Source organism: Syngnathoides biaculeatus, chromosome 9 (assembly GCF_019802595.1).
Source record: "Syngnathoides biaculeatus isolate LvHL_M chromosome 9, ASM1980259v1, whole genome shotgun sequence".
Taxonomy (NCBI): domain Eukaryota; kingdom Metazoa; phylum Chordata; class Actinopteri; order Syngnathiformes; family Syngnathidae; genus Syngnathoides; species Syngnathoides biaculeatus.
In genome coordinates this window covers 28,410,493-28,436,163 of record NC_084648.1, presented here as the reverse complement: position 1 = coordinate 28,436,163, position 25,671 = coordinate 28,410,493, and the positions used below count along the sequence as shown (strand labels likewise).

The 25,671-nt window shown below is 41.3% G+C and overlaps 1 protein-coding gene across 2 annotated transcripts in view; it reads right to left on the bottom strand.

The window, feature by feature from the left end:
- Nucleotides 1–22,027, bottom strand: part of ctnna2 (catenin (cadherin-associated protein), alpha 2) — a 385,655-nt gene extending 363,628 nt beyond the window's left edge. For both annotated transcript variants that reach the window (XM_061830846.1, XM_061830850.1), the window contains exons 1-2: nt 21,757–22,027; nt 1,602–1,708 (exon numbers count right to left, since the gene is read on the bottom strand). In XM_061830846.1, the coding sequence (XP_061686830.1) occupies nt 1,602–1,703 (102 nt within the window). In that variant the 5' untranslated portion in view covers nt 1,704–1,708; nt 21,757–22,027. The remainder of the gene's footprint in view (nt 1–1,601; nt 1,709–21,756) is intronic.
- Between the last annotated feature and the right edge of the window lie 3,644 nt (nt 22,028–25,671).

Here is a 25,671-nt window from a genome sequence, read left to right as displayed (position 1 = left end):
TCGCTATGAAAATAGTAGGGTCACTACTTACCATAAATTGATCCATTTCAAAGAATAAAACCAAACAGGGTAAACATAGCCTGTCAAAATACAGAAATGCTGTGACAGCTCTCTCTTACTGTGATCTCTTAAACAGGATGCAACAACAGAGATATTGTGCTACGTCACAAAATATCTTAATCCTAAAAAATAATGGAAATTCCATCTAAGTGGCGGAATTAGGACAGTCAACTCATGAAATTAATCCATTTTGGTTATGCCAAGAAGTTGTCATACAATATTTAATCGTGTAACTTTTCATTGCTGTTTTACACGTGAATGTGAGAAAAGAAAAAAAAAAAAAGAATTGGCCAAGAGATTAGACTCTTATTTCGAAATTCATTCGGGTGTGGTTCACTTCATAGAGCAGGTTGTCCAGTGGGCGAGGGGACGGAGGATCATATCCTGGATCTGTCTGTCCACTTGCTTCCAGTGGACTTGGCATGCCCTGCCTGGCAATAGTCGTTGGTGTGTGAAGGACTAAAAGTGAGCCTCCATGGCACCGTGATGATCTATATAAAGCATTGACTAAGTGGACTCCATTTAAGATTTTTTGTAAGAGCCAAAGGAAATAATTTCCATTATTCGTCAACCACAAAACTTTATAAAAACAACTTTGTCTTCTTTAGGCATACAACTGCAATCCACAGACAACTGGAGTTGAGCCTGTCAAATTATTTTTCACAAAACCTTATGAAAAATGTCTCTCAAGTCACCTAAAAAACAGTTGTACAGGAAGTTATTTGAAACCTGAACAAGTCTTGCAATATCTCAGTATATATTGTAAGACATCAGCTCAGTAAGGATCTAAATGATTAACTCCACTGGTGTGCTTTCATTTTTATTTTTCATACTGACATGCCATTGAGTTAATGTGTAGTCCAAAATTAAATCCATTGGTATCATCAACTATGAACCTCCCTCATACTCTGGCATAAGTTTTAAGAGAGGCTCTGTCATGATAAATGAGAATGCTATTATTGCCATGTTATGGAGTGTCTGCTTGTCTGAGGTTGAGAGTCCACATTTTATTTTATCTAACCACATTTAATCATGCAATTGATGTGAAACAATTAGCTCTTCCACATTTATATCTGAAAACACTGAACACATCCAATACATTTACTGAAAAAAAGTACAAATATGAGCACACTATACTTAGTTTAGCATATTACTTTTGTTGTCCGGCACAGGACACAGAGTTCAGGGAAATGCCCCAAATCCCCAGAAACTCGTGCGTTTCAGTTATGCAGTTTATTGAAATGGAATGAAAGTAATTCACATAAGACTTAAGATAACAGAATGAATCCAGAGGACATTTAAAAGTCATGAAACAAAAAAAAAGAGTGATGGGGAGACACATAACATCCAGTCAGAGCTGTATAACTTTCAAAATTCACCACTAAATTTTGTGTTGTCTTGGGTGTGACAGATACAGTTAACATTTTCTACATCAATTTTCCACACAGTTTATAATTTGCTACATGACAGAACCTAGGCTACGCGAAACCAGCTGTTGTCTTTTAAATGTTAGATTTACATCAAAGGTTTCAGGGAATTACCTGCGTAACAAGTGGCTCCAGAAGTCTCTCCACAGTCAGGGTGCGGATTTCAAGACTCTTTGGGTCCCATTTTAACAAGATTGGGGAGGTCGCAGTCGTCATGGTCTCTGTTGAAGTCAAAGTAGGTAGAACCGTCATGAAATTGAAATGAAATAAAAATAACTCTTACACATAGGTAATGCTCTACTGACAAAAATAAAGGAGGATAATAAAGCAAGAAATTAAGATATGATGATCTATTTGTAAAAAAAAAAAATATTACACTACACAAAGTTGAAGACAATTGGCACTATGACTGCGAACTGAGTGAATGGACGTTGCCCTTTTTCTTTATGGTTAATAAAGGGAACAAATGGCATATAGTTGGGCAGAATGGAAGAAGGCAATCACAAAATTGAAAAACTAGGTAATCAGAAAGCGCTGTTGTAGTGTCTAGTTTTTTACTATACTAGCACGATAAATGAATGTAGTGCTTTTTTTTTAATAAATAAAAACAAAGGTAAATGTGGTAAAATAAAGTACTTAAGTTGAGAAAAATAAAAAAGTTTGAATATCCCTTGTTCTGTTTGGCATCTATTTAGCACCATTCTTTGACTCGGCACCATGTTCTTAGATTTGACGGTGGTGATTTTCATCCCAGCCAGTTCACACTTGGCTGCAGCTCGCTCTGGGTACCTAGTCAGGTAAAAAAAAAAAAAAAAATGTGCATCTTTCTATACAGTCAATGACTGTATCCGCTGTTCCTGCTCTGCATACCTTTGCCTCTGGGGGACAGTATGGTGTGGTGAATGCATGGAACTACATTGTTAGAGTGGGGGGGGGGGGGGGGTCTTTAGTCGGGCACCAAAGGTGCAAGTTCTCCCACTTAAAAGATGAGAGAGGCTTATAATTTTCAACAATTTAGTAGCAAATTATAGTGGAAGTAAGGCTAGAAGGTTAGGGGCATGGTATAAATTATTTTACCATGGAGTAGATGAGAAGAGAAATGGAGTAGGGGTTATTTTAAAGGAAGAGCTGGCGAAGAATGTCTTTGAGGTGAAAAAGTATCACATCGAGTGATGAGGCTGAAACTTGAAATTGAGGGTGTTATGGATAATGTGATTAGCAGCTATGACCCATAGGTAGGGTGTGAAAAGAAGTTGAAAAAGAAATTCTGGAAACAGGAAACAGGGGCGATGAAGAAGTGATGGGTAAGTATGGCATCTAGGAAAGGAATTTTGAGGGACAGATGGTGGTGGACTTTGCAAAAAACAATGGAAATGGCAGTAGTGAACACTTTTTTCCAGAAGAGGCAGGAATACAGAGCGACTTACAAGAACAGAGGTAGAAGCACGCAAGAGGAATGCATTTTGTGCAGATGATGTAATCAGAAGCAGGTTACTGATTGTAAGGTAGCGACAGGGGAGAGTGTAGCTCGACAGCATAGGATGGTGGTGTGTAGGATGACTGAGAAGAGGCGAAAAGAATACATTGAGCTTCAATGTAGGGAAAAGGTAGAGGTGGCGAAGGCTAAACAAGAGGCTTATGATGACATGTACACCAGGTTGGACACGAAAGAAGGAGAAAAGGATCTCTACAGGTTGGCCAGACAGTGACAGGATGCGAAGGATGTGCAGCAGGTAAGGGTGATTGAAGACAGAGATGGAAATGTGTTGACTGGAGCCAGTAGTGTGCTAAATAGATGGAAAGAATAATAATTATGTATGAAGAAAATGAGAGAGAAGTGTAGAAGATGCAAGTGTGAAGGACCTGGAAGATGCAATGATTAGTAAGGGGGAAGTTAGAAAGGTACTAAAGAGGATGAAAAATAGAAAGGCAGTTGGTCCTGATGACATACCTGTGGAGGCATGGAAGCAATTTGGAGTGGTGGCTTGAGAGTTTTTGACCAACTTGTTCAACACAATACTAGCAGGCAAGAAGATGCCTGAAGATTGGAGGCAAGTGTGCTAGTTCCCATTTTTGAAAAGAAAGGTGATAGAGGAATAAATTTGACGATAAAGTTATGGGAAAGAGTCCTTGGGGCTAGACTCAAGACAAAAGTATCTGCAAGCAACAGGATGGTTTCATGCCTAGAGAGAGTACCACAGATGCATTATTTGCCTTGAAGATGCTTGTGGAAAAGAGAAGATAAGAAGGAGCTACATGTGTCTTTGTGGATCTAGAGAAAGCCTATGACAGAATACTAAGAGAGGAACTGTGATACTCCAAGCGTAAGTCTTGTTTTGCTTAGAAATATGTTACAATAGTACATGACATGTATGAGGGCAACAGAACAGTTGTAAGGTATGCCATAGGTGTGACAGAAGAATTTAGGATGGAGGTGGGACTGCATCAGGGATCAGCTCTGAGACCCTTCCTGTTTACTGTGGTAATGGATAGGCTGACGTGAGTAATGAGGGCAGTTGGCAGTTAGAGAGGAATATGCAGGAGATAAGCTTAGATGGAAAATTATGACACACTGTGGCGACCCATATCGGGACAAGCTGAAAAGAAAAGAAGATAGACATTTCTCAACAGTGTAACAGAATAATCAGTTGGGTAATGTTCACAGTGCTGGAAGGGTGAGGCGAACACTCTGCTTAAAGTGTGGCTTGTGCATGAGCTTAATTTCTGGTCTCAAGTAATGGTGGTGAGCACCAGGGGATAATAATATTGGGGGCAAAACAGAGAGAGAGTTGAGTGTCCTGACTGCCTGTCTTTTAGCCTACTGGTTTTGCCCCGAAGACTCTGCATTCTCCTCCCTCACGGTAGCAATTTGAAGAGGCAGTGGGATGGGTTAATGGGGTCACCCGTGATCCTGGTGACCTTCCGGGTGAGGCAGGTGTGATCAATGTCTAGAAGGGAGGGGAGGCAGATACCGATGATCTTCTCAGATGCTCTCACAGTGTGTTGTAGGATCGTGCGCCAGAAGGTGGTGAGGGTGCCATACCACATGGTGATGCTGCTGCACAGGATGCTCTTGATTGTCCCTCTGTAAGAGGAGATCATTATGCGGGACAGGGCTCTTGCTTTTTTCAGTTTTCGCAAGAAGTAGAGTTGCTGTTGAGCCTTTTTAGCCAATGCTGTGTTGTTATTGGTCACGGATAGGTCTTCAGAGATGTGTACACTCGGGAAGCTGGCGCTGCTCACCCGCTATACTGCAGCACCATTGACAATTAACGGGATGCTGGGTATGTCCTCGCTTGAGGTCCTTTATGATCTCCTTCATCTTCTCCACATTCACGTGGATAGTGTGGTCCGTGTACCACATCACCAGGTGTATCACTCTTGTAGCTTGACTCATCTTTGTTATTGTCGAGGCCCACGACAGTCATTTCATCTGCAAACTCGATGAACAGAAATGAGATGAATGTGGGTATGCAGTCGCGGGTCAGCAGAGTGAAAGTGTTGGGGCTCAGCACACATCCTTGGGGGTCCCCTCTGTTCAGCATTATGGTGTTGGAGGTGTTTCTGCTAACCCAAACTGCCTGGGGTCTTCCCATCAGGAAGTCCGATAGTAAGATGCACAGGGAGGTGTTGAGTTTCAGCTGGTCTAGTTTGAGAATGAGCTGCTGGGGATGATGGTGTTGAATTCTCAGCTGATGTCGATTAACAGCATTTCGACATGTGAGTCGTTGGTCTCCAAGTAGGTGAGGGCTGAGTGGAGGGTAAAAGAGACAGCACCATCTTGCGAGGGGTTAGACCAATATGCAACCTGATAGGGGTTTAGTGTGGGGGGAGGGAGGATTTGATGTGCTCCACAACTAGCCACTCAAAGCACTTCATAAGATGGCTTCTATGGCACAAAGATGACGGTGGTGACTTTGAGGCAGGTAGGAATGATGGCTTGGCTCAGTGAGGTATGGAAGATATCTGTCAGGAAATCTGTGAGCTCATCTGCATAGTCTCTCAGCACACGGCTAGGAATATTGTCCACACGTGTCTGAAGACAGCAGCAGTTGGCGGTCGTTGGGAGGCAGAGGGATCTTCTGTGCTGGGGTGGTGTTGTCTGCCTCAAACTGAGCAAAGAAGTCATTGAGCTGGATGAGATTTGTGTTTACAGCTACTATGGGTTGCTTTGTTTTGGCAATCAATGTTACATCGATTCCAACGAGATGTCACCCAATCAGGGAATTTTTGAAGCATCATCTGATTCTTTTCACAATCATTTCATACTTGAAGACCTTTGATATGTGGTGTGCTACAGCCATTCAAGGAATCACTGTACTTTCTGACTTTATCTGAATCTCTTGAACTAATTTTTGTCCAGTTATTAAATTTTTCTTTATATGCATGCTGAATTACAAAATGATAGCCATATCGGGCATTCAGTCCATTCCATGCTTGGATGTTAGCTTCTTCATCTTTCCTGTAAAAGCTTCCTCCTAGTACTGATTGTGCTCCACCACTGATCTACTTCTGGAGCTAGAACAATCTGACATCTGGATTTGTGCATCTCCATTCTATGAGTGCTGCGATCGGCTGGCAACCAGTTCAGGGTGTACCTTGCATCCTACCCATTGACAGCTGGGATAGGCTCCAGCACTCTCCGTGACCCTCATGAGAATAAGCAGCAAAGAAAACGGATGGATTGTATGAGTGCTTTGAAACTAGTATTACTCTCTACAAACTTGAGTGGGTCCCCTGAGAAGACTGATGTCTTGGGTGCCGGAAGTCTAGTGAGAGCCATTGTGTCATGCAATGCTTGTACTACTGAAACTTCTTTGCTAACATTAAGTGACTGTTCATGATCATACCTTGGATTATATTGTCCTTCTCCCGACTTTTTGTTCTCACTAAACACTGAGGAAGACAGACTCAGTTCACCCAATCCCTACACCTTACCTGAGTCTGCTTCAGAATAAGCTTTCATCTTAGCAACTATCACTTGAAGATCTTCCTGATTTTTCTTTTAAGTTGTTGTCACTGTTCAGCAATTTCCTTTTCCTTTTAGGTGCATGTCCACTGTGAGAGAGAAAATCTAAAAAGAAAAATCCAGAAATCACAGTGTGGTATTTTTTAACGATTTGTGTGATGTAATTGCAAACAAAGGCTACTGTACCAAATATTAACATTGTTTTTCTCATGTGTTCAAATAGTTATTTGCAGCTGTATCACAAAAATAAATTTTAAAAAAATCATACATTTTGATTTTTGGATTTTTCTTTAGATTATCTCTCTCACACCTATGATGAAAATTTCAGACCCCTCCATGATTTCTAAGTTGGAGAACTTCCACTATAGTAGGGTGTTCAAATATTCATTTTCTTCACTGTACATTATAGAGTAGCATTGCCATCGTATAGATTTGTTGAGATCACATTTGATCATGTGAGATTTTGAGATGGAAAACAATTATTACATGTGTGGTTTTCTATGTTGAGATTATCGTAGCACACCACAAACAATATGACCAAAATTGTTAATGCCACATTTTTTGTAATCTTTGTGTATGGTTGTCTGTGACAAACAGAAAACTCTTTGAAAAGATCTGAAAAGTGCTTACTGCGTGTACCTACCTAGAGTGAAGTCTTTTGGCCAACATCATTTTCCACTTTCAAAATTAAAAGGCCTTCATTACAGTGTTTAATGATCTTCCATTAAAACACACAACAATAAACCAGACCCTGTGCACCAAAAGCTATCCAAGCTTAGCCCCATCCCATGCTGGTTTTTCTCCAGACCGCACTCCACCCTCTGGGAGGTCACACAGACATGGATTAAGTTTACTGTCATGGGCGTACAGTATTAACAAATGAGGTTAATACATGATAAGCATTAACTGGGAAAAGGAATAAGGTCAAATTAAGCAAAAAGAGGTTTTAGTATATTTCACATTCTATTTTTCAATTTACTAACAGAGAATATGTCTCACGAGTGTAATATGATGATCATACAAGTGTGGACATTGACTTATACTGGTAATAACTAACCAGTCGCTACTGTGCTCAACAAAATGCTCTTCTTTGATCAAGCGATAATCTGATGATAATCAGACGAAAGGATCTAAGACCATGGTTTATATCCATACACGCACACACACATACATATATATACATACATTTATTTATCACACATGTATGCGGCACAGTGGGGCAACTGATTAGAGCGTTGGCCTCACAGTTCTAAGAACCAGGGTTCAACTCCTGTCTTGCCTGTGTGCCGTTTTGTATGTTCTCCCTGTGCCTATTTACATTTTCTCCGGGAACTCCGGTTTCCAATCTCCTGCCCGATAATAGCTGGGATAGGATCCGTTTTTGTGGTTCTGCAGTACCTGGTTATTAAAACCCAGAAATAGCAACACTGTTGTTCATCTGAGTTGAGTGGGCGGTTAACAGCCACAAAGTGTCAAGGTACAGTATAATAAATGAATATATTTTCCAAAACTACAGCATGCTGTCAGCAATTTCAAAACCTGTCGTTTACAAGCAGTTTCAATGTTAAAAGGCTTTTGCATTCACACAACAAAGGTCAAACAAACTCATAAATAAATCCTTGCAGAATTTTTTTTAATTCACAAAATATGGAGGATTTTCATAAAAGCTTTTTTTTAAGATCATGCCACTGTGTTTCAATCAGATTCAAGTCTGCACTTTGACTACGCCAGTCCAAAACTTTCCCTTTTTTTTTTAAGACAGTCGCAAGTTGGCAGATGTGTTTTCAATGGTTAAAACCATGTGCACTTGAGGTTGAGGTAAAAAAATTAATGGCTCAATATTCTCCTTCAGTATTTTTTGTTAAAGAGCAGAATTCATGCTTCAAATAATCACAGCAAGTTGTCCATAACAAACAGCTTCCCTCGTTCTGGTTGATGACAGTTGATAAAGAGGTTAGCATGAAAATATCATGAAGCATGCTTGAATGAACTCACCATGCACTTTGAAGCCTTTGAGCTGCTTGTCTTAAGTTGCTAGCTACTAACAATGACAGTAAAGTATCCTCAAGGGGAAACTCACGAGAATAAGAGAAGAACCAGCGACAATGTCAAGTACTGTATGGATACCTTTGTGTTTACCTCTGTAATATTAACATGATTCCTAAAGGATTTTCCTCATGAAAACCGCACTGTGCTTAATTTCTTGCCATTGCTGTTTAATTCAGACATGCAAACACCAAAGTCATGAAAAAAGTGACAAAAAAAAAAACATTGTGAGAGTGTCTGGGGGGCAACCCCAAGTCCCCTCAAATAATCTAAATTATAACATAAATTAAGCAATCTAGAAGACTGAAGAGTATCATAGGGCAAGAAATTTATATTTCTTCACTGCTCAAGTACATGTTGATGTAAAAATTTAAGAAATTAAAATTAAAATTACATTTTCCCAATTTCTTTCCTTCTTTTTTTTTTTTTGTTCCAGGCTCCAACCTGAGCCAGATTTATCGCCATCATTTTCCTATCCCTTGAAAAGGGACAAATGTGTTTTCACACCCAAGCTCGAACCAGGGGCCAGAAGAAGCCTCTTTTTTGCCTTACTTTGCAATTTAGGATTAATTTGTCTTAAACAAGTAAATTTATATGAATAATTAATTACTGGGTTTCAGATAACAACAACATTTTTCCTCTAGTGTTGACTAGTCCAATGGTCAAATGTTTATGTGTTATATGGCTATAGATTGTGATTATCTCACTGTTGGCAATAACATTAGTGTGTTTGTTTTCTTTTCTTTGTTGGCACACTTAACACAGATTTAACATCAGACTTTCAAGTTTGCAGCAATCCTGTCACCAGTGGTGTTCATTCTCATGTTCAAAATATATTTTTGTCCTGTCCTCCTAGTTTTAGTGCGGTAGCCTCTGATCTGCCATGGGACTCTATCGTCTGTAGGGGTCACTCTTGCCAATTCATTGTCCCAACCAGGCGGCCCAAATGGTGTCCCTTTCAAATGGTCAAGAGACTCCCTAAGTTGCGGGGTCCATCAGGGGTGGCAAATAATTAGTTGAACGCCACCAAGCTACGGGTTGTCCAGTCTTCATTTTTTTTTTACAGTGCCATAAACCAACAATGTTAAGGGATGGGGGTTTGTTTACATTTGAAAATAGTGTTACATGAATACCGTTTTACACAATTGGGTCGAGTGTCAAGTTAAGATTGTTTGTGATTAATGTCTTTGGAAACAAATGTAAACAATTGTATTTTCCGCACCAGATCAAATCATATTCCTCCTATACTGAACCAAAACTGAATTGTTCTGCCCATGAAAAATATCACTTTTTAAAATCAAGCCAAAACCGGTGTATCTAGCCATGTATGGAATGGAACTCATTAGGGGGTATATCGACCCCATTATTTACCCAATGCTGCTTGGAAAGCCCCAAAATCTTGTAGCACTTTTATAGAGCATGATGCTCAGGGAGTTTTTGCTGATCACTCAACAGCCATTAAAATGAGGGGACATGTGTTGATCCAGATTCTGATTATTTTGAATAATCTTAATCTTTTCTTCCTCTGTGCTTTGCTGCCACCCATATGTCAATCATTTATTTTTTTAAGGTAATCTATTCGAACAATGATGCCATTCAGACGCTTGCAAGTCAAATAAAGAGTGGCTCCTGCGGGTTGAAATATAACATTTCCATTTTAGGAACTACAATAGGAAGTGGTTCCAAGACTAGTAGGAAAAAGAAAAAAGCCACAACCCTCCATTTTCTGGTGTAATGTTTAGAAATGATCTTATTTTGACTTCAGAATCTTATTTAAAATTGCAGTACATCCATTACATGTGTTCAAGGTTTTGAATAATGGGAATAAAGTTTCCCAGAAGAACACATTCCCCGATTCTCACACCACATTTCTAGAATTAGTCCTGAATATAAAAATCACAGAAAGACCCCTGGCCAGCATATAGATTTTCCGCAAGAGGGGAGACGAAAAGCAGTCACTGAACAAAAGAAAAGTCAATGTGCCAAGGCACAACACAAAACACTTGGAGGGGAGTCACTCGGAGGGCTGGGCGACTATACTGGCTTCAGATGCTGCCAATAGCAAATGAGTATCAGCATTTGAGGTTGAAAAAAATAAAAGACAGAACAACAGATAAGTGTAACTTGAATGGTCTGTTGTGGTTGATGAAATCAAAGAAAACAGATAATTGACAAATCGAATACATAAAAACTGGTGTATGAAATAACCCTGGACGTGTGCAGACAAATTATGCAGTTCACCAAGGTACATTGTGCCCATTCATTAAAATCTATGATACTGCTATAGGATACAACAGTAATACACAGAAAAAAATGGCGAAAAAAAAACTGCAGTTAAAACTTGCCATCAAGACAGAGTTCTGTTTGAATAAAACACATTCCACCCATCTCAAATATCTCAGATTATAGAATCTGACTTCATACTTATCCCACATGTAGAAAATGATGTAGTTTAAAAGGAATTGGAGGTATTCATCCTGAGTGTATGCCCTTAAAATTGTTAGTGAATAGAACTAATAACGTGCATTACGGAATAAAAACAATAATATTAATAATAATGATAATAATAATGAACTAGGCGGCATGATGGTTCAGGTGGAAAGCCTTGGCCTCATAGTTGTGAGGTCCCGGGTTCAATCCCAGACCCATCAATATGGAGTTTGCATGTTATCCCTGTGCCTGCGAGGCTTTTCTCCGGGCACTCCAGTTTCCTCCCACATCCCAAAAATATGCAACATTAATTGGACACTCTAAATTGCCCCAAGGTGTGATTGTGAGTGTGGCTGTTTGTTTCTATGCGCTCTGCAATTGGCTGGCAACCACTTCAGGGTGCACCCTGCCTCCTACCCATTGACGGCTTGGATAGGCTCCAGCACTCCCCATGACCCTTGTCAGGATAAGTGGCAAAGAAAATGGATGGATGGATGGAAAAATAAACTACATGAAACAAAAAATTATAAAAACCTCAAACATACACATTTGAGGAAAAAAAGGTTCTTGCTCTGACAATATTCAACCATCTAAAATTGTATTTGGTTGAAAATTATGAGCATTACAGTGCAAATAAAGCAGTACCAGGGTGGGGGAAGAATGGAAATTTAACTATGATTTCGATTTTGGTTGCTTACGATCATAAAAAAATTTTACCAAATAGATGCTGCAGGTGTACAGGAAAACGTTTGTCTTTTAAACATGTTGAAACAGGTCCTTCTCCTGGTCACCATTAATATTAAAGCTGCTTCGCTGTTTATTACAGTACACCAACATAGCAGCAGACCCTGTGAAGTGGCGACTGCACACACATACATTACAATCACGTTGCTCAAACAAAATGTGATGCAGCCCTGAACTATTTGAAATGTGGATTAATGTTCATACCAATAACATTAAAGTGTCGTGATGACTCATTTTTATGATCATCCCGATGAAGGTTCTTTGGGACTTTCTATAGAATTTCCTCAAATTTAAAATTTTCAAAAATCTTTTTCTTACAGCTTGTCCCGTTAGGGGTCGCCACAGTGTGTCATCTTTTTCCATCTCATGCATCTTCTTCTCTAACACCCACTGTCCTCATGTCCTCCCTCACAACATCCATCAACCTTTTCTTTGGTCTTCCTCTCACTCTTTTGCCTGGCAACTCTATCCTCACCACCCTTCTACCAATATACTCACTCTCTCGCCAAATCATCGAAGTCTACACTCCCAAACCTTCTCCCCAAAACATCCAACTTTGGCTGTCCCTCTAATAACCTCATTTCTAATCCTATCCAACCTGTTCACTCAAAGCGAGAACCTCAACATCTTCATTTCTGCTACCTCGAGTTCTGCTTCGTGTTGTTTCTTCAGAGCCACCGTCTGTAACCCGTACATCATGGCCGGGCTCACCACTGTTTTATAAACTTTGCCCTTCATCCTAGCAGAGACTCTTCTGTTGCATAGAACACCAGACACCTTCCGGCAACTGTTCCACCCTGCTTGGAACCCGTTTCTTCACTTCTTTACCACACTCTCCATAGCTCTGTATTGTTGACCCCAAGTATTTGGAGTCATTCAACCTTGCTATCTCTGCTGCCTGGAGCTTCACTCCTCCTCCTCCACCCCTCACATGGAAACAATCCTTTTTAGAAGTTGAAATGAGAGAGAAGTAAGAGTAGAAGAGGCAAGTGTGAAGAACGAGGAAGTGGCAATGATTTGTAAGGAGGAAGTTAGAAAGGCACTGTTTGTTTGTTTTTTTTGCAAAACATCAGTGCTAGAACTATTAAGTTTATTCATTTAATATACTATATTTAAACTCAAGGAAATTCCTCAACCAGTACCTTTACTTCCCATGGTATATGGGAAGGGTTTTTTTGGGTATTGTAAGGCATAACATTAGAGGCCAAAAGAGTATTATAAACATCATTTGCTGATCATGGTGGGTTTGGTTGTGGTTTTCAGCAGTCAGGACAATAACTGCATTCTTTCTAGCTGGACCTATTTACTGCTGACACTGAATTTTCAACCACTGCTGGATCATCTACTTTATTGTCCCAGCTAAAACCCCAGAGTTCCTTTTTTTTTCTTTTAAATTCTAATACGTCAGAGTGAACACTAAAAAACAGCAAACGAATCTAGTCAATATCACAATATGCAGTAACACACAAACCGATTTCTTAATTCCTCCTAGCAAAAGCCAAAAGTCCATTTGTATTTTTTGGCATTTTAGGTAGCCTCAAATCTATAAATTAGCTATATGCTACACATTGACAAACATAATTACAGCACAAATGTGCATTTGTTATCAGCTTAAAATGGGTTCCGACAAAATGACATGATAAAACGGTCATTATCATTCTTTCAGTGGTTTATCTCCATCCCTTTAAAACTCATCAAATCTAACACTTGTGCTTCAGCAGCAGTAAGAGATGGTGGAAAAACGGACGTCATCCTGTCCCAGTTTGCATGGCTACCATGGCTACCTTGAATCCCTGCCCCAGCGTAATGCTAACAGGGGTTCCATGAGGCTCAGCCAACATTGCCTGCTGTCCCTAGAGACAGGAAGCACAGTGGGCATTGATTGCATTGTTACAATCATGAATAATGCACCCCCCTTACCCCACCCTCCATTCTGAGGATCCACCGGTCTTGATACAGTATTTCCAATGAAACATACAAAAACTGAACTGAAATACTCGGACAAAAGATCCCAGATGACTATTGCAACAATAATCTTGAAGAAGGAGAAATACAAAAAGGTGGTTAACAATATCTTAAATCAAAACTATTTTTTCAAAGATGTGCCAACTCCAATTTTTATGGCCTTTTCAAACTATTGGACTAGAGGCTGCTGTTGTGTGGGAGGTTCTGAATACTCGACTACCTTCAGCCTTAGCATCCTGGACTTTGTGAAAACTTTCACGTTGTGCATTGTAAATAAACAAGAGGGTAGGTTTCTGCCTGAATGTGTTCCCTTTATTTTGAGACAAAAAATCCTAATGTCAATTCCTGTGTCTCCCAACATGAGCAAAAGAAAGTATTTTGAGAAGATTTTAATTGAAGACGTATACATTATTTAACTAACATTAATTGAAAAATAAAATAGTAGGGCATATAATAATAATAATAATAATAACAATAATGATGCTAATAATAATTCATTAAATCAAATAAGTCATTGTTTGGATATTATTTTTAACGGGATGGAGAATCTCTCTTTCAATATGCTGAACTGCTGTCTTCATGCGAGTTGTACTGAGCAGAATAATGTTATTTATGAGTAGCGATATATTGAATGTATGGGGATCCGGCTCAACTTCCACTAACTGACAACATGATGTCATTTTTAAAACACAAAACCTCTCAAGATTAAATACAGAATGACTCTGTTTGGATAAAGTGTACAATACTAAGTAGTTCACTCAATTTAAAGAAACGGAATTTTTACAAAACAACTCATTGATTTAACCACTATTATACACAGCCCTTGTCTGGATTCTATTTTGTGTTAATTTCCAATGTTAATCTCAAATTATAAAATAATAATAATAAAATTCTCTAAATTTGCCAGTTTTTCGAGTTATGAGATATTTCTTAGTCAATTTTGTGGTTTCTGTTACGAGCAAAACTTACATGTGAGCTTCAAATAAATTAAAAAAATAAAATAAAATAACATTTAAGCACCAGTTTTGAATGGGACAAACAAATACAAAATGCGAATACTAGTAAAGGTTTACAGCACACCAAAACACATGTCCAGACGTCCACAGCAAGATTAACTGGCCAACCCCCAGGCTGGATGACTGCTTGCCTCCTCACCCTGGGTTCTCCCCCTTATCCTTCTCTTGTCGGATCCCCCTATTCGTCCTCCTTTCCAATAAACAAGGGACCGCCCTCTCAGTTGCGTGAGGGGCAGTGGGGGGTGGCTGCGGATGTGGAATTGGGTCCTTGCGGATCCTGCTGAGTGTCCTGTTACAATGGAACCTCGGTGGGCCAGTGGACCACCCTTGGTCCCTCAGTGTGAGACCTGTCTGACCCACTGGGTTGCTCAAAGGGGTGGACCCAATACTGCCCTTCAATTATCCATCCAGCCACTTTCTTCACCGCTTATGCTCAAAATGGTCCTGGGATTGCTGGAGCCTAACCCAGCGATCATCGGGCAGGAAGCGGGATACATCCTGAATTGGTTGCCAGCCCATCGCAGGGCAGATATGGTATGTTGCAGGAAACCAGAGTGCCCGGAAAAAGCCCACTTCAGGCACAGGGAGAACATGCAAATGCCACACAGGTGGAGCCAGGATTTCAACCCCGGTCTTCAGAACTGTGAGGCAAACGCTCTCAGCCGCGCCAGCGTGCCACTCCTAAACAAACCAATTTGGCTAGTTAAATTTATAATCCTAAACAGAATATCAATAGTTCAGTACTTCTGCATTCATTGCTCTTTATTTGGATGACATCTTTTAATCCTATACAATTCTCTTTAAAGGATTCTGGACTTTTAAACATTGCATATATCTTTATATGTCTATGTTTAAAAATAAAGATCGATTTTCAAGCTGCAGAACAAAGTTATTAAAATATTTACACATGACTGTGTTTAGAAATGAAAACAAGAGAAATTAAACAGGCAATCTTTACAGGTAGTGGTCTCAACATAGAAATTGCATATAAAAAGGCATCATGTTGGGATATTATTAATGCAGCTCTAAGGGGGCACACGCCCATGCAATTTGTAAGGCCGGTTCCAAGCCTGGATGAATGCAGAGAGTTGTGTCATCCGGCTTCAAACTTTCCCAAAAAAAATATGAGCGTTCATCTGAAGCAGTGGTCTCAAACTGGCAGCCCACAGGCCATTTACGGCCCGTGAGATAATTTGTGGCCCGCAACTTAATATGAAAATTTAGTCACTCACATTTGAAAAATGTACGGGTGTGGTCAGTCATGCCTGCAGATATAAAATTACTGGTGTGGTCCACCAGTCATGTCCACAGATATAAAGTTGCTGGTGTGTGTTCTGTTTGTAATTATTAGTGTACCCCTTGAAAAGCAGAGGGGTGGGCGTCGGGGGGTGTTGTCAGGTAAACTAGGAAGTAGAAGTGGGCTGAACAGCAGCTTGTTAGAGACCATGTGCTCCTGTGTTTAAAAAAAAAAAAGACGTCAGGCTGTTTTTCACTGCCTTGGATCGGTTTTCATGTGCGCAATTGCGCAGTGGCGCAGCTTAGAGGTTACATTGGTCAAGACTACACAAAATAAGCGACGTCTTTAATATGTATGTATTTCTACTCATTACAAATTTTACGCGTGTGATTTTTTTTGTGTTCGACTGTGCAGTTTTGCGAGTGCGATGGCACGCTGGGGCATATGCGTCCGTCAAATCACAGGAACTGGTTTAATGTTTGTGCGGCCCTCGGGTTTTACGTGAATGGCACTTTTACAGTGTTGTGTGCAAAGCCAACCAATCATGGTGGGGTATATGGCTATTTGGCACGTGCAAGCAGAGAAATATTTTTCTGAGTGAAAATTACAGGAGCGTTGCCATGTAGTGTTTTACTAGTAGTTTTGTACACATCTTGTTGACACAAGCATCTTTATCTTTTTTCATTCATTTTCCAAGGTCCTTATCCTTACCAGGGTTGCGATGGCGCTGGCGCCAATCTCAGGTATCAGAGGTGCGGTACACTCTGAACTGGTTGCCAGCCAATCACAGGGCACATAAAGACAGACAACAGTCGCATCCACAATCACACTGAAGGCCAATTTAGAGTCCTTAATAAATGCATATTTTTAGGGATGTGGGAGGAAACCGGAATGCCCGGAGAAAACCCACACAGGCATGGCGAGAACATGCAAACTCAACACAGGTGGGGCTGGGGTTTGAATCTCGGACCTCAAAACTATGAGGCCATTGGTCTAACCTGTTGCAACACTGTGCTGACTCCTAGTTTATCTGAATGTGTTTAACTTTTTTTAATTATTATTTTTACTTCATTTTTTTTACAAAGATGTTTACGAAGATTGAATTTACTTTTAAATTTCTAATTGAAATTGGCCTTGAGTGGATGTGCGCCGAGGCTGCGGCCCAGCCTCAGCCAGACGCCGCCTCCAGTGGCCCCGAGGTTAACCGAGTTTGATCTAAACATCTAAGGAGTCTCATACCGGTCATACATATCGGTTGTGGCTCGGGTAAACAATGCCCGCCCTCAGCACTGTTAACCTGCAGGGCGTCAGTGGAAATTCAGCTACTGTGGATCAAAGACAAAGGAAGAGGATTAAAGCTGATTCATTGGCAGAAGAAGAGGAATGCACAGAGCCTACAACTGAGTGTAGGAACTTTGAATGTTGGGACTATGACAGGAAAAGCCCAGGAGTTGGTTGGCATGATGATGTTTTGGAGAAATTTGAAATATTGTGCATCCAGGAGAGCAGGTTGAAAGGTAATTATGCTATAGGTTTAGGGGCAGGGTTTAAATTATTTTTGCATGGAGTACATGGGAAGAGAAATGAAGTAGGTGTTATTTTAAAGGAAAAGCTGGCTAAGAATGTCTTGGAGGTAAAAAGAGTATCAGATCGAGTGATGAGGTTGAAACTTGAAATTTAAGGGTGTTATGGAAAATGTCATTAAGCTGAGAAAAGAAGAATGTGGTGCAGCCTTCCGGAACGAGGTGAGACAGGCTCTCGATGGAGAGGAAGAGCTCTCGGAAGACTGGACTACTACAGCCAAGGTGATCAGAGAGACAGGCAGGAGAGTACTTGGTGTGTCGTCTGGTAAGAAAGGGGAGAAGGAGACCTGGTAGTGGAACCCCAAAATACAGGAAGTCATACAATGAAAGACTAGCGAATAAGAAGTGGGACAGTAAGAGGACTGAGGAGAGGAGAAGGGAATACATTTAGAGGTAGGACAAAGCAATTTGGAGAGATAGCCGTGGAGTTTTTGCCCAACTTGTTCAACACCAATAGTAGTGAGTGAAAAGATGCCTGAAGAATGAAGGAAAAGTCTGCTGGTTCCCATTTTTAAGAACAAAGGTAATTTGCAGAGCTGTGGGAATGGGAATTATAGAGACATAAAGTTAATGAGCAACACAATTAAGTTATGGGAAAGAGTAGTGGAGGCTAGACTCAGGAAAGAAGTAAGTATCTGCGAGTAACAGTATGGTTTCATGCCTAGAAAGAGTACCACAGATGCATTATTTGCCTTGAGGATGCTAGTGGAAAAGTACAGAGAAGGTCAGAAGGAGCTACATTGTGTCTTTGTAGATTTCAAGTAAGACTATGACAGAGTATCAAGAGCGGAACTGTGGTACTGCATGCGTAAGTCTGATGTGGCGGAGAAATGTTAGAATAGTATAGGACATGTATGATGGCAGCAGAACAGTGGTGAGGTGTGCTGTAGGTTTTTACTGAAGAATTTAAGGTGGAGGTAGGACTGCATCAGGGATCAGCTCTGAGCCCCTTCCTGTTTGCTGTGGTAATGACAGATGAGGTTAGACTGGAATCCCCTTGGCCCATGATGTTCGGAGAGGATATCGTGATATGCAGTGAAAGCAGGGAGCAGGTGGAGGAATAATTAGAAAGATGGAGGCATGCACTGGAAAGGAGAGGAATGAAGATTAGCTGAAAAAAAACAGAATATATTTGCGTGAATGAGAGGGGGTGAGGGGAAGAGTGAGACTCCAGGGAGAACAGGTAGCGAGGGTGGACAACTTCAAATACTTTGGGTCAACAATCCAGAGCAATGGTGAGTGTGGTCAGGAAGTGAAGAAAAAAGTCCAAGCAGGTTGGATTGGGTGAAGGGAGGTGTCAGGTGTGTTATGTGACAGAAGAGTCTCTGCTAGGATGAAAGGCAAAGTTTATAAAACAGTGGTGAGGCCAGCCATGATGTATGGATTAGAGACGGTGGCACAGAAGAGACAACAAGAAGCAGAACTGGAGGTACCAGAAATGAAGATGTTTAGATTCTCTTTAAGAGTGCGCCGGATGGATAAGGTTAGAAATGAGCGCATTAGAGGAACAGCCAAAGTTGGAAGTTTTTGAGAAAAAGTGAGAGAGAGCAGGCTTCGGTGGTTTGCTCATGTTCAGAGGAAAGAGAGTGAGTACATTGGTAGAAGGGTGACAGGATGGAGCTGCCACGCAAAAGAGCGAAAAGAAGACCAAAGACAAGGTTGATGGATGTTGTAAGGGAAGACATAAGGGCAGTCGGGGCGAGAGAGGAAGATGCAGGAGATAGGCTAAGACGGAAAAAGACGACACGCTGTGAGACCCCTAACAGGACAAGGCGAAAGGAAAAGAAGATTGTAATATGCAGTGAAAGCAGAGAGCGGGTATAGGAACAATTAGAAAGATGGAGGCATGCACTGGAAAGGAGAGGAATCATGATTAGCCAAAGTAAAACAGAATATATGTGCGTGAATGTGAGGAGTGGAGGGGAAAGAATGAGGCCCCAGGGAGAAGAGATCGCGATGGTGGATGACTTCAAATGTATGTATGGATTAGTGACCATGACCATCACTGAAGAGACAACAGGAAGGAAAGCTGGAGGTGGCAGAAATGAAGAGGTTGAGTTTTCTCTCGGAGTGAGCAGGTTGGATAGGATTAGAAATTAACTCGTTAGAGGGACAGCCAGAGTTGGGTGTTTTGGAGACAAGGTTTAAAAGAGCAGATTTTAATCGTTTGGACATATTCAGTGGTGAGAGAGTGAGTATATTGGTAGAAGGGTGCTGAGGATGGAGCTGCCTGGCAAAAGAGCGAGATGAAGACTCAAGTGAAGATTAATGAATATTGTGAGGGAAGACATGAGGGGTGTGGGTGTTAGAAAGGAGGATGCAGGAGATAGGGTTACATGGATAAATATGACGCTGTAGCGACCCCTAACATGACAAGCTGAAAGAAAAAGAAGAAGCTCTTGGGATACCATTATGTGAATAAAAAAAGAATAAAACAACTGAGAATATTTGGATGCACTCTTTTTTTGTAATGTATTTCCATGGTATCTAATTGACAGACACTCAAAATCAAATTGAACTCAGTTGCGAAATAATGTGATCGCAGCATCCCTTGATATTTAAATGGCACACTCTTTCTGATTAACTGTACAATTTCTGTTCTAATTGTGAACAAAGGTGAAGTCAAAAATCATTCTTGGATGGGTTGTTTTTAAGCTCAGAGGTTTGAAAGAATCTAGATAACATCCAGCTAGATGGTCAAATGAAAATTTTAAATGATATCAATGACAAATATTTTAGTAAAAAAAATAACAGAGATTGCCAAGAATCATAAGGAAATTTTAAGGTGGTGGTTAATAAGAAAAGAGAATATCTTGGCAAAAAAAAAAAAATCTCAACTGTTGCACTAAACAGTGTTAACATGATATTTGAATATCAAAATCCGTCTTGGCATGAATGTGGAAAATATTGACATAGCTGATCAAGAACAGATACCTGAAAGAGATACTTGGGAAATTAAACAGAATCTGCATTTTAACATTTTCAGAAACAACAGTTGGTCCCAGCTTGAGTGGAATTGGATTTTACTCCCTTTAGCATAATTATCTCTGCAAGAAAAATTGCTGCACTACTTTCTGTGTGTCTAACTTGTCGAGCTGTGAAAAAAAAAAAGACAAAAACATTTTTAAATGGGTTTGGGTTGAAACTTTTGGATGCAGCTGTATTGAACACAACTGTTTCATTACGTTACGTCGGAGTGACAAATTAGTTCCAAAACATTGCCAACCACACAGACCCCATCTCACTAAGAATTTCAGCATGCTCCTTTGGTAAACATAATAAGGCCGGACTCTAAAAACAGCCACTCAGACGGCCCCGGGATTGCATATCTCCAGCTACAGGAAGCAAATGATCATCTTCAGTGAGTCAAAACTGTGCAAACGTAGAGGAACTGGGAAAGAGAAGTGTAATGGAAAATAGCCGTTCCTCGAAATATTTAAAGACAGGCGAAAGACTGACTGTCATAGGTGTTTACGTGGAGCAGAGGTTCCACAGTTGCAATAGAGAGAAAGTGATATTGTCCAAAACAAATGGCAAGGTAAACAAGAAGTGGGAAGTTTCTTTTCGGAAAAACAAAATAATGTGCATCATGAGTAAAAGGTATAGAGTCCAGATAACATCTTTTGAAACAAAAATCTTGTGAGAATATAAAGGAACGTTTATTAAGTATTAATTAAGTATTATAGCGTTTCCACTCTTCTTGAAGGAACCGTGAAATATTACACTTGTCAATGCAGAGTGGCTTTTTAGATTTTCTTCTCATGAAGAGATCAAAAACATGGGTGAATACTCCAAACACGTTGACACAATACAACATCAGATAACCAGCCAGTCAAATGTTTGGAAGTGGAACGACCATAGAAGTAGCAAGTTAGCTTAGCCAGGACTGGATCGAACAGCCTAGCTTGCTTCTGCCAGAGTACGTCGATGCTAAGAGGGGAGGCAGGCGTTCAGCACCGGGATCCCTGGATAGCAGCAGCCCCACTGCCGACGGCAGTCGGCGACAGTGATTTTTCCTCTTAATTAGAACTACCCGGCTTCGAAAACAACAACAACAATAACAACATGAGAGCATAATACAGGCGACGGAACTGTTTTGGTTATTCTCCACGCCGGTTGGCATTGTACAGCTTTTCAAAGTAGCCGAGGTCCAATGAAGAATGAAGCCGGGCGTACCTCGCCTAAGCTAATGTTAGCAAGACGGCGTGTGAGTTCGTGTACGATCGAGGGTGATGTTAGCAAATGCACCTGCCACACGCCAAATCAAATCATAACCCACCTTCAGCTTTTAGAGATGGCACCCCTCAGAGGTCCACAAAGTGTGCAAATCGCCTTGAATTCAAAAATTAAAATGCTCCTTCTTCTCCGGTGGGAAATTGCCTCAAATCCAGACGCTTTCCTCAATTCTGTGGTGCTGAATGTGCGCTTTTCGGCTCTTTTGACGGGATCTCTGAAGAACTACAAGCTTTAAATTCTCTTATATTCTCCCAGCCAAATAAAGACCGCTCCCACAATAACGGAGTAAGCAGGTGTAACCGATGATGCACTACTAACGGGAATGCTTGCAATATAGTGGGGCTGTGCAGCGCATCCCACGCTTGTCAAATCAGAAACAGCTCCATCGTTTGGCGCATGCGCAGTCCAAGGTCAGAGGAGGCGCCCTGACAGAACCACATTGAGGGGGAGCATGTTTGAGCCTTTCCGATGCTTTTATGGGCTTCCTTAAAGTTTTGAGCAAATGTCATTATAGAAATGTATACTATAGACAGTATACAGTAGATTTTTAGTGTACAGTACATTTTTACCGAGTATTATGATTGCTTAAAGTGGGCCTGTCATGAAATGGATGATTTTTGGTATGTTATTAATGAAAAACCCACAGCCAATATGGTCCCATGTGTTTTTTTTTTTCACCACAAAACATGATTTTGACATATACAGCTTTTTGTAACTCCTGCCATGAAAATCCTTTCAGGGATTTGTTTTCGGTATAAACCGGTCACAAAGTTTTTTTGGAAAATGAGAGACAAGCCTTTGTTTTGTTTGCTGATAGCGGGTTTTTTTGCCAGGGAACTCTCCCATGCAGGCCATTTTTGGCCAGTGTCATTCTTATGGTAGAGTCATGAACACTGACCTTAACTGAGGCCACCGAGGCCTGCAAGCGTTTATATGTTGTTCAAGGTTTTTTTGTGACGTCCTGGATGAGTCGTCGTCACACTCTTGGGGTAATTTTAGTTGGTTGTCTGCTACTGGGGAGTAATTTTAGTTGGTTGTCCTGAAAAGGTTTGCCACAGTCTCTAGTTTTGAGATCTTGTAGCCTACTTCACGTTCCCTGACAGATTCTATTTAAATTATTTCTTGATTCAACAAGTATGGTGGTAATCAGGTTTGGCTGTCGCTTGAGAAATTTAACTCACCTTTCCCAAATTTGTGATTTGACAAGGGGAGCAATTACATTTCCACAGATCGTCAGAAAGGTTTGGATTTTCTTTGTGCCTAAATAAATTGAATTTTCATTTCAAAACCGCATTTTGGATTTTCTCGGGTTGCCTCTGAATGATATTAAAATTAATCAGTCGAAGGGCATAGTTCACAAAAACATTTGGCCTTGCTCTAGCCATCATAGATTTCAACAAACCCAGAACAGGAATTACAGGAACAAGGAACTTCATCATAACAAAATACCCAGCAGGTCCAGAGGTGAACCAGGACTACTACTACTACTACTACTACTACTACTACTTCTACTACTACTACTACTACTACTACTACTAATAATAATAATAATAATAATAATAATAACAATAATAAATAATTAAATATATAAATAAATAAATAAATATATAAATAAATAAACTGTGGGTGAACATCATTTCTGAACCAATCTGAAGCAATCAAGTGCGAGTACAGAGCAGCCCAGCCAAGTCTGGCATAGATGTTCTTGGTACTAGGGTCGGGATAAACATGTAGGAGAAAGGCAATGGTTGACGTTGAGATAAGCACACAGCCTCCACTGACAGTGGAAGCCGTGATTAGCGACCCTCGCTGGTGATTGGAACAGTCATATAGACGTTGGCGCCCCACGGTATGTAAGGGCAAACACAGAAGAGATTCTTCAGCTCTGCTGGTGACAGTGCAGAGTGCTTGTCCATTTAAAGTCAGGCCATTGTCCTGAACTCCATCGCTCATATTTTTTTCAAACAATAGTCTTTACTTCTTCTAAGGCCTGTGGTGCCAGTGAAATTCCAAAACAAAATTTTTGAAAACAGTTGAGCTCAGCGTCGCTGAGGACGTGGTCATTGTCCTGGTCAGAGATTCCACTGAGCGCTTTGACACACTGAGATTTGAGCTGTTTGTTTTCGGGGTCATACAGAGGGGCGGTGTTGTGGAGGACCGCCTTCTGTACGTAGTAGAACAGCTCTGATATATTTTTCAGATTCTTTGTAGAACACTCGACACATCTCAATCGCAAAAAACTGATTCATGATGGGGAGAATGGTTTCTATGGAGCTACCCAAGTGCAGATCTGACTTGTTCCCCACAAGGATGATTGAAACTCTTGAGGATCTCTCCTTTCAGTATCTCATCATTCTGCTGTTTTTCTGCGTAGTCAACAATGTGTGTCAGCACTTTCTCCGGAGTGATGTCAGCACAGATGGTGATTTCTTCAGCTCGAGATGGAACCTTCTCAGGGAACTCCTCTCCAAACAAGGACATAATGAGTGAAGTCTTCCCCAACATGCAAGGCAATACGGTTGCACAGGAAGTGTGAGACAGTCCAGTAAACTACACTTGCACTTGAACCAATCAGATGCCCACACACTGCAAACCTGTCAATGCTGGTAGCCAACCACAGCTCATTCCCAACCAAAGTCCTTACACTGTTCACGAACACACTGGGTGGTGGTGATGGCTATCGCTTTGTGGTTCCTGAAATTGCTGATGATTGATCGATGCAGGGCACGACTGACAGCTATTAGACCGTTTTTTCCACCAGAAATGATTATGTCACCGTAGGCAGAATACTGGACAGCAGCGACAGCAATGCAATGGGGATGTAGCTTCCTCTCCATTTCAGAGGTGGCGAGCCGAAAGATGCGAAGGGTGCCCTCGCTGTATTCCACCGCCACGGGCACACGCTGCAGACCTGGAAAAGGGCTCGAGCACACAATGGTGCATGACTGGTTGAGAATCTGGAACTGCACCACCAGTTCATTACTGGGGATGGACCACATCCTCGAATTCACTGCAGGTGGCAAAGTGGGTCTCATCTGTCTGAAAGGCCAAATCATTCACCTTTTTTCTTTGTGGCCCCTGACCAGCCAGATGTTGCTGTTGTCCGACCAGTCTATGTACCACAAGGTTCCCATGGTGGTGCCCAAAATGCCCATGATCTCTTGCTTCAATGCAACCGATTTCCTTCTTCTTCTGGTTTCTCCAGCGTTCGTTGATCTAATGTCTACCAGTCGGATGGAAATGGTTTTGTCCAGAGCCTTAGAGTGAAAGCGGCACTTCAGGGCTCCGGTGGAGAACTCTAAAACTTCACTCCAACACTTCCACATCCAGTCCTCATGCTCCGGCTGTTTTTCTCACCGTTGTTCAGGCACCAGGGCCTCAATCCGAATGCTTTTCCAGTGCTGTCTCACACTAATGCCTTCATGAGTGGTCACCTCCTGGTCCGGGGACTGAACCACAAGGTTGTCGTTAGTGTGGTTTGGGCATCTGGAGTCGTGATCTAACTCAGTGACCTCCAAAGGTTTGGTCTCAAGGGTTCTGGTGTCGTCCTTAGATACTTGGAATGAGTCTGGGCTTCTTTTCCTTTCACGTGATTTCCCTTTGTCCTGCTTTGAACGTCATTTGGGAGCTGGCACGTCGCACACCACATTCTCGTCGTACTTGATGCCAAGGCCCTACTGTGTCTCGGTAGTGTGTGTCATGTTGTTATGACAACGGCGCTCAAACTCCTCCAAGGAGCACTCCATGGCGAATTCATTCAGTGGCGGAAGGGCCAACTTTGCAAACTCCTCGTTGATGACCGGCAGCCAGGTGACATCTTCCTCGTTGAGGTCGTGACACATGCCCTCCGCCAAAGTCCTGATGTCCACAAACTAAGGGCCAGGGTGGCCGACCTGTGGATCAACTTCTTGGGCCTGACGAACATGACTTCCTTGCTTTTGTCGGTTAGCACCCGGGC